At 36.6% G+C, this 9,078-nt stretch overlaps 1 protein-coding gene across 1 annotated transcript; it reads right to left on the bottom strand.

Moving 5' to 3' along the window:
- Positions 1-2,197: 2,197 nt before the first annotated feature.
- Positions 2,198-7,186, bottom strand: LOC147496857 (mitochondrial import receptor subunit TOM20-like). Its single transcript, XM_086559702.1, has 6 exons — positions 6,866-7,186; positions 6,699-6,777; positions 5,570-5,739; positions 5,415-5,462; positions 3,135-3,224; positions 2,198-2,709 (listed from the first exon to the last, which is right to left on the bottom strand). The coding sequence occupies exons 1-6, from the start codon at positions 6,962-6,964 to the stop codon at positions 2,587-2,589; spliced, it is 609 nt and encodes a 202-aa protein (XP_086415828.1). The 5' UTR covers positions 6,965-7,186; the 3' UTR covers positions 2,198-2,586.
- Between the last annotated feature and the right edge of the window lie 1,892 nt (positions 7,187-9,078).

The following is a 9,078-nucleotide window of genomic DNA, read 5'->3' as shown; positions in this document are numbered from 1 at the left end:
TTACAGAGTTATATAAGGCTGTCAAAGGCCAACTACAAACTGCTCCATTGAAAGTCTTTATCACCTCTGCACAATCACCTTCGAAGACATAGCTTTCCTCCCCTAACTGGCATGCTAACAGAACTGCAACTTCTACAGCCACTATCTCAGCCTCCTCCGGTCCCTGTGCTTTGAACCTTCTTACTCCAGCTCCAATTATCTGATCTTCATCATTACAGGCCACACAACCTGCTCCTGCCCATCCTGTGGTCCTATAGAAGGAGACATCAAATCTTACAGTTATGCTATTATTTGGAATGAGTTGGAAAATATGATTTAGCTGAGATGAAGAAGTAGGGTTCAGAGGATTGGGTGTAGGAGAAGCTTCTTTAGAAGCTTGCAAGCATTTTCTCGTTTCCATAGAACACCTTCTGAGCAAATAGTTTCTATTTGGTGCCTTGTGTTCAAATTTTACTTAATTCCTGAAGTTCCAAATTCCATGCAAAAGGACACAACAAAAAGTGTCAGCTCTCTTTTTGTTATCCTCAATGCTCTTACACCAAACCAGAAACTGATGTATCCAATCTCTGATGTTATGTCCTTGATAAGGCTAAATTCTCAGACCTACCTCAGATGCAAACCATACTGCTCTGGACCAATTACAGTCAAAGAATAGATGTTGCTCAGCTTCGATGGTGGCTGCACAGAAAGGACATGCAAAGTCCCCCACCATCTTTCTATGAGTCAGTAGCTCACCCATTGGTAGAGCATTCATATAAAGTTTCCAAAGAAACAATTGTGTGCTAGCAGGCAGATTAGATTTCCAGATGTAGGAGATGGCAGTGGGGTTAAAGCTAGAAGCTTGATTAAGCCAAAGATACTTATTAAGAAATTGGTAGGCTGACTTAACTGTTAACACCCCTTTACCATCTTCACACCATTTCATCTTATCCCCTTGAGCCCCACTAGGCCTAACCACCACTTCCTGTATCTTTTGAGAAATGAATGGGGTGGAAGCAACTCTCAAGTTTTGCCACATTCCACCCTCCATCTTCTCAAAAGAGTTCAACCACAAACTTTTGTTCCAGACTAGGGTTCTCAACCCCCAGTTCTTTAAGAGTTGCATGGACCCCATCCTTGCTGAGCCAAGGATCATGGAGGATAGAGGTAGTTGTGCCATCCCCTATATTCCAAATAAGCCATCCACTAATTTTGGAGAATGTTTTATGGGTACCCTTCCAAAAATAAGAAGCCTTGTCTGGGGGACTAGGGTTCTCAACCCCCAGTTCTTTAATAGTTGCATGGACCCCATCCTTGCTGAGCCAAGGATCATGGAGGATAGAGGTAGTGGTGCCATCCCCTATATTCCAGATAAGCCATCCACTAATTTTGGAGAATGTTTTATGGGTACCCTTCCAGAAATAAGAAGCCTTGTCTAGGGGGAGGGGGGGTGGGGTTATTGACATCACCTATCCAATTTTTGCCATGGATGCTAGCAAAAATTCTAGTCCATAAGGAGTCTAGATAAGTTGCAGCCTTCCTAGGTAACTTAGCATGCATGGCTATATTCATATCCCTTGCCTTCCTAAAGCCCAAACCTCTATATTTTTTTGGCTTACATATGTGCTCACACCCAATAATATGGACACTTTTGTTTGATTCATAAGACCCATTCCAAAAGAAATCCCTAAATGCCTTGTCTATTTTGTCACAAGTAGTGATAGGTAACAAATTAGTAGCCATAACATATAAAGGGGTAGCCTGAGCTACAGATTGGATCAGAGTTTCTAGCTTTTGGTCTTATTATTCACTCTATCTACAAGATAACCAAAATCCTTTGTTTATTGAGCAAAAAATGTTTTCTACCAACGTAACAGTATCACTGACTTCAGGTAAACTGTCCACCATGTAAGTTGTAACAAGAACGCTGCAACGAACCTTCACTCATAATGTGGGCTGCTCTTCCATATCCCTAGTTTTCCAAGGGTGCTTCTCAGAACCACTACAATTGAACTCTTCACTGGTATGCCGTATGCAGTCTTGCAGTGGTTCAGTGGGTAAGAACATGTGGTGGTACTTCCGGATGCCAACATTTGGTCCGTCTGGAGACTTGGAGAGCAAGAAATGACATTGTCTTCTAGCAAAAAGCAACTCACCATATAACAACCAATCGACTATTTGATTATAAATAGAAAATTAAACAGAAAAATGGGGCCAATAAACCAAAAAAATTGAGTTGCTATCTTTGATTATTGTGTCATCGACTTTTTAAATTACACAAGGTCCAAGTAGATTGACCGAAGCCACCAACACCTTAGATATTTCTAGACACAATGTCATTTTTCGATTTACCCTGAAGTACTAATAATCAGATTACTTCAGAAAAGAATAAACATCGAATGACTTACCAACCAACATCCATGAAAAATGTTCAGCTGGTGCAACTAAAATCTAATCAAAATAAGCATATAACTGAAGACTACATATTTTGCTCAGTTTTACATCTCAACTTCAAAAAACTCAATAAAATGTAAAATTGCATAGAACTAGAAGTGTCCAAATTCGGAAAACTAAACTTGGCACAGAGACTGGCCTCTCTGGTATTCTTTATCTTGGTGCTGGAGGAGCATTAGCCTTGGCCATTCCCACCCACACAAAGATACCGACTACAAGGATTGCCCACCCAGCTACATCATACATATCAACACCACTTTTCTTTTTCTTAGAACCCTGAAATAGAAATAATTAACAAACCCAACTCAAACAACGTTCCATAGTTAGTTATATGAATCCCACAGGAAGCGCCATCCAAATTATAGTTGACATTTAAAAAGTGCATTCGACTAAGACGACTCAAAGTAACTTAATCATGTTGGGTATCCAATGACAATGAGACAAGTAGCACAAGCATATGAATATACTCAAGAAGACACTCGCCTTTTTCTTTTTACTACTAAGGTTTTTTTATTAAACTATAGACATTATTTGGTACCTATTTTGGTGTTATTCCTTCATTTTCCTAGACTTCACATACAGTTTCTTTAAGAATATATTTGAGCTTTGCCAACAGTATATTTCAAGAACTCAGGTAGAAATGGACCACATCATGTATCTGCAAAGACATGAAACTTTCCAAGTTTTAAATTTTAACTGACCTTTGTATTCGACGATGTAGAAGATCCAGCGCCCCCCATTTGCTGAGCAAGTCCACCATGCTTATGGATCTCCATATGCAGCTCAGGAGCCTGCAAATTAAAGTTAACGTCAACTACAGGACAGCCAAGAAGGGCACGGCAGACTTACTTATTTGAGTAATTATTTCTTTTCCAAAGAGTGATCAATCAAAGAGTGTTAAGTTTTAGCTGTATTAACTGACTGTGTTTTCCCCACAACTGGTCCATTTTAAGAAGAGGCCTGTAAATTGATTAGAAAATTTGGCCAATGTTCAACTAACTAACTTTAGAAGAATCCAGTGGTACAGAACTATACACCAAGTGCAAGAATTTTGGCCAAACTAATCGTGCTGCTGTGGTGGTCTAACAATACTTAGATTACAGTCGGAATATATCATCCAATATGATCTACCCAAATAAGATAACTAAAACTTGTGTATAAGAATGGTCTATGTTAGCCAAATTTCGTAGAAAAAATATGCACGTGGCCAAACATGTAAATATGGAATCCGACTAGAGTGGCTGAGTGGGCAAATTTTACTACAAATTAGGTTACGATAAACACCCCAGTTAACACACTTGATCTTTTGTAAAGTTTCCAAAACCAAATAGCCTTTAGTTTCAACATATGAAACAATTGATGGATTTCCATCAGATACCACGGTTTGAAGAACAAAAACAAGAAAGGATGGAAGATGATGACATCATGTAGGGGGAAAGTGTTGACGCCACCTTTTGGCAAGGACATAGAAGTCATCGTCTAACTAACACGGACACTTCATAATCTTCAAATATCCATGTCAGACACACTAACACGTTCTGCATACGATTACAAACTAGGGTTTCTTCTTTACCCTAAAAGACGAGGAAAATCAGATAAAAAAAAGGTACGAAGAAAATAATCTATTAACATAGTTACCAACTTCATAATGCGCTAGTTTCTTAATTATGTTATTTGCAAAAAGGCACTTTGTAAGGTCTTGACCCCAAGAACTAGTCGCATAACTATAGGACAGTAATAATCTTCTTTTTAACTAGATGCATCTCTGTGTTCTAAATATGCAGATTCACTGAACAACCCGCGTGAGCGGCTGACATGGTGCTTATGTCCATCCAACTATTTGTCCACGTCTGGTTAGTTTCTCCATTTCTTTTGGTTGTTTTTCTTTCATTTTTGGCTTTAGTGAGATGTGTTGTCCTGCCAAGGGATCTGGTCATTAACCACTGTCCTAAAGCTATGTTTTTTGTTCAAGCCAATTTACCTACAGTGCTGCCAAATGAACTAATCTCTAAAATATAAGTAAAAATGCATATATACTAAGGTTGTTTATCAGTAGCATAGAAGAAGTCTACCCAGTAATAATATTTGGCCAAGACGTGGGGTAATGTCTTGTGGAGACTGAAAGTAAATTAAAATGATAGAAAATAACGTGCACCTATTATAGGGTAAGACTATGGGCATGTGGCACTGCGAGGAATTGGACTCCTGATTTTGCAAATGACCAACTATTGATTTCGTAAACAGCTACAGTAGCTGTATATTGATTTTGTAAATATACCTTACTCAGGATCATACTTAATAAAAATTAATAAAGATTTAAGGGAAAAGTGAGAGAGAGAGATCACCCTCATTTGCTTTCTTCTAATGAAACAAACCGAGGTGATCAATTGTCTGAGAAACCGAGTGAAAAGTGAACAATTAATGTGCACATTATGCATTTATTCCTTCTTGTCATTGCTTTTTTTCAGATGCTTGAATTGTACTTCAAATATTTTTCTTTTGGCAAAATAAGAAACCTTGTTAATCAACCACTACATGTACATGTACTTTTTCTTTTTTTTCAAGAAGTAAGCTTTACTGATGCACATGAGCGGAACAAACTTATTTATATTATCGTTCAAAATCTCATATTCTTAAATATCTTAATATACTAATTGAGACAGCCCTAAGGAGCCCTCGCATGGTGAAATAAAGACAAAATAATGCAAAGAGTAACATGGATATTTTGTATCCTACCGAAACTGCCATTAGATAAGAAAAGTATGCGACGGTGAGCAATATTCTTGACCCATGGGAACAACAAGAATGTTAAAGGAAAATATTGGCTCCCTGCCCTGAACCTATTTCAACATCTTCCAATTTTCTCAGTTTTATTGGACATATCTTCAAAGGCATGGAATTATACAGGTAATCGACCATGTATTCGAAAATACACAAAGCATTAACAAAATAATTGTAAAGACTAAAAGTAAGAAAAATACCTTGGACGCCACTTCTAAAGACTTAAGATAAAGCTCATTGCTAGGGTCCTGCATTGAATCAAAACTACCATTAAGTTGCAGAAAGAAAATTACTTACATGAAAGGATACATAATACATCTACGCAGACAAGGAGGCTTATAAGAAATAAAAGTACCTCATCTACAGCTTGCTGGAAGTATTCAGCGGCCTTGTCAAAATAAACTTTCGCTTTGTCTTGTTCGGGCGTGAGGAATGCATGGGAGGTGTAGCCATTACCCACACACCATAGAGTATCGGGTTTTCTCGGATTCAGCAATAGTGCCTCTTCCAGCTTTGAGATGGCATCTACAGTTCAAAAGAAAACAGTTAAAGTAACTATGGGTGTGTACACGCTGCACGTAACATGAGTGAAACTTGCTAGTTTTTAGGTATGCACAAACTGAAAATATTACACTACATTTCATTTCTTTTTTTTTCATAAAAAAAAAGTTCAGTTTCTTCCCATAAATTTTAGTATTGCATCTTTTACAATTACAAGGCGGACCAATTCACAAAGTTAACAAAATTCACTCCTCTAAAGCACGAGATAAGCACAACCAGTTGAATAAGGGTTTCCTTGAACTTCCCCACTATCTGTCCAGATCCATATCCTTTTTCCAATAAAAATGTTATTGTATCTATAAGGGTTAGTCTTGCTAACTCCATAAAAAAAAATCTCCAAATGAAGGTACAGTCATGATTATAAGGGATAAATCATTCTTTAAGGATGAGATAATAAGGTTTTGTATATTAACCACCATCTTCTTCATTTGCTTATACAAAACTTTCCCCCATTAAACTCTAGACCTTCAAAGAAAAGAATAACCCCCTCTCAATATCACATAAGAAAACCCGCTTTCACGCTGAATTGACTTCTCCGTCTCCTTTTAAAATTGGGTAAACTCAACGCATTCCCCCATTCTCAAAGAAAAAGGGTCACTAGGCAACACACTTAGCATAAAGTTAGCCATCTCTTACTGAACATTGAAAACTGGATTAGTCCTCTTAAAATCTGTTTCTAGTGTAATTAAAGAAGGCAATCATCATAGTGCTATTAAGCATCTTCTACCAGCAGCTAGACTACAATGTTGATAATACTATGGTTATTCCACTGTAAAACAAAATACTGTTAGTCTAAAGGAAATAAAGACCTTCCATTAACTAGTGTACTTAAGTGATCTCCCACACTATACGAGTTATAACAATATGCTTGAATAGCCACATAATAACATACTCAATATTGCCTAAAGAAGTAAATACTAAACCTTCAATCATCTTCTTGGATTCCAGGGGATTCTGGAACTGTGATAATTCTAAAAGTGCTCCTCCCCATCTCGTCAAATTCTACAAAAAGATTGAATCTTTTTAATACTTATAAATTTACACAAACAAAAAGATTGAATTTTTAAAAAAAAAAAAAAAAAAAACATACGTCGGGGTCTAGGGGATTCTTAGCGTAGTTCATCTCAGCTTGTTTACGAGCGTGCTCGAAGAATAAAAGACGATCGAAATCACTCTGCTGCATATCCATGATTATTCAGGTTAGGGCTTGAAAGCTATAAAAATAAAATGAAAGTAGTGTTGTAGGCTTGGCCAAAAAGAAGGAAGTGATGAGGGCGGTTTACACGGTTACAAGTAAAATAAAAGGGCACCGCTAAGGGCCAAAAAACAAAAGATTTATCACTTATTGCCCTTACCCTTAAAAAAACCCCACTTCTTTTATTTTTGCAAACACCCTTACACCCCCACTTTCAAAATTTTAATAAATGTTTGAAATCTTTCTAAAACATCCAAATTTTGAAAATTTGAACTTGTCGTTTTGGACTTCTCAAAAAAAAAAAGTTTCAAACGGGGAAATTTTTGAACTCGCCATTTTGGACTTCTCCAAAAAAAAATGCTTCAAACGACCTCTTTAGGCTGTGGTATACCAACCCAAACGGCATGAACTTGCCGTTTTGGACTTCCAGAAAAATATGCTTCAAACGATCTATGTATGCTGTTCGGTGTGTGTTAGTTCGGCTCACGGTAGCCGTTTGAAAAGAAAAGTTTTCGTTTGATACCATAATGTCGTTTGAAACAACATAAAACAGCAAGGCTCGGCCGTGGCAGTCAAAACCAAACTACATGACTAGGGCATTTGGAACTTTCAACAAAAAAAAGGTCAATAGTCTCGAAAAACACTAAATTTTAATAATCATGTGATTGTTTAGTTCAGATCCCTCAAAACACCAAATTACCCAGCAACCCAGTATCTACAACGATATCCAAGTTATCCGTTAATACTAAAGTCTACATCAAAAGATCTTCAAAACCATAACTAATGAATTCCAGATCCATAATACAAAATTCATACATACAGATGAAATCTTCAATGAATAATCTTTTGTTCATATTACCCACGTTAGTATGCTCTTATTGAGGGTATCTTGTTTGATCAAATTGTGCATTTGGGTTCCACCAAGTGTATCGGTATTGGTATCAACAATAATGAACTCATCATCCCATTTTTTAGGCATTTCCTCACATTTTGAAAAAGAAAAAGAAGCACAAGCACATTTTTTTTACTACTAAAAACATGCTTCTTGCAATACTCAACAATCAATTTAACCATTTTTTTTTGTTCAATTGATGGGGAACTAATTTATCAAGTTTTGTATCAGTTCGGATTCTTTAAGAGGAATGGGTTTCTCTTGATCATCATCATCAGAGAAGAAGAGATGCTGGTGAATTCGATCGGAGAGTTTTAATTGGTTGAATGAAGGAGACGAATATAGGTTTTTTTTAGTTTAACTTGTTTTTATGGTTTTTCCAATTTTGTTAAGAAATCGGTTTTGGGTGTGGGGGTGTACTATATGGTATGTAGTGCCCAAAACAATTGTAGGCCCCAATTTGGGTTAGGGTCTGCCCAACACAATTGTGTGTCTGTCAATAACAGGACCCAAATAAAAAGAGGTTTTGAACATTAGAAACACCTCCCTAGATTTGTTAGTTTCTCTTTTATTTATTCCAAAATTACAATTCAAAATTTTATCTATCGTGGAATTGTGTAAACATGGAAAGAAAATCAATAAATCAAATGAAATTTCAAATAGCAAATAAAAAATTGATCACAATATTACTTCTTATCACCACAGTCATTTTCTAAACACAATCTCAAAAGAGAATTTTGGTGCGGACATACAACTTGAAAAAAGAAAAACCTACAAAAACTTGAGAAAGCCAACGAAAATTCTCATCAATCACTAAATAGACTTAGGGCTATGTGAAATTTGAGTAGAATACATCATGGATTGCCACACACCATCTTGCAGCGAAAAGTTACAACGTATTAGATAGTTTTCAATAAAAGGATTTGGGTTTCAATTTCTATTCTTCTATTTTCTTACACTTTTTATATTCTTTGTATTTGTTTTCCCAAGGGTGTAGATTTTGATTTAGAGTTGTCATTTTCAAAACCTAGCTGCATAATATCTCCATCGTTGTACGTATAATGGATTTGCAAGTAAAGATGATATTTCCATGGCATCCACACTCCCCAGGTATCTCCCTTTTCCATTTCTCTACAACGTATATTTAGAGGCATCAATTTCTAAAGGTTCTTTCATTCTTTAATAACTGTGTAACTGGGTTGTGTCATTATAATTA

Source organism: Coptis chinensis, chromosome 5 (assembly GCF_015680905.1).
Source record: "Coptis chinensis isolate HL-2020 chromosome 5, ASM1568090v1, whole genome shotgun sequence".
NCBI lineage: Eukaryota > Viridiplantae > Streptophyta > Magnoliopsida > Ranunculales > Ranunculaceae > Coptis > Coptis chinensis.
Note: the sequence above shows the minus strand (reverse complement) of the source record. Positions and strands in the feature narration are given on the sequence as shown.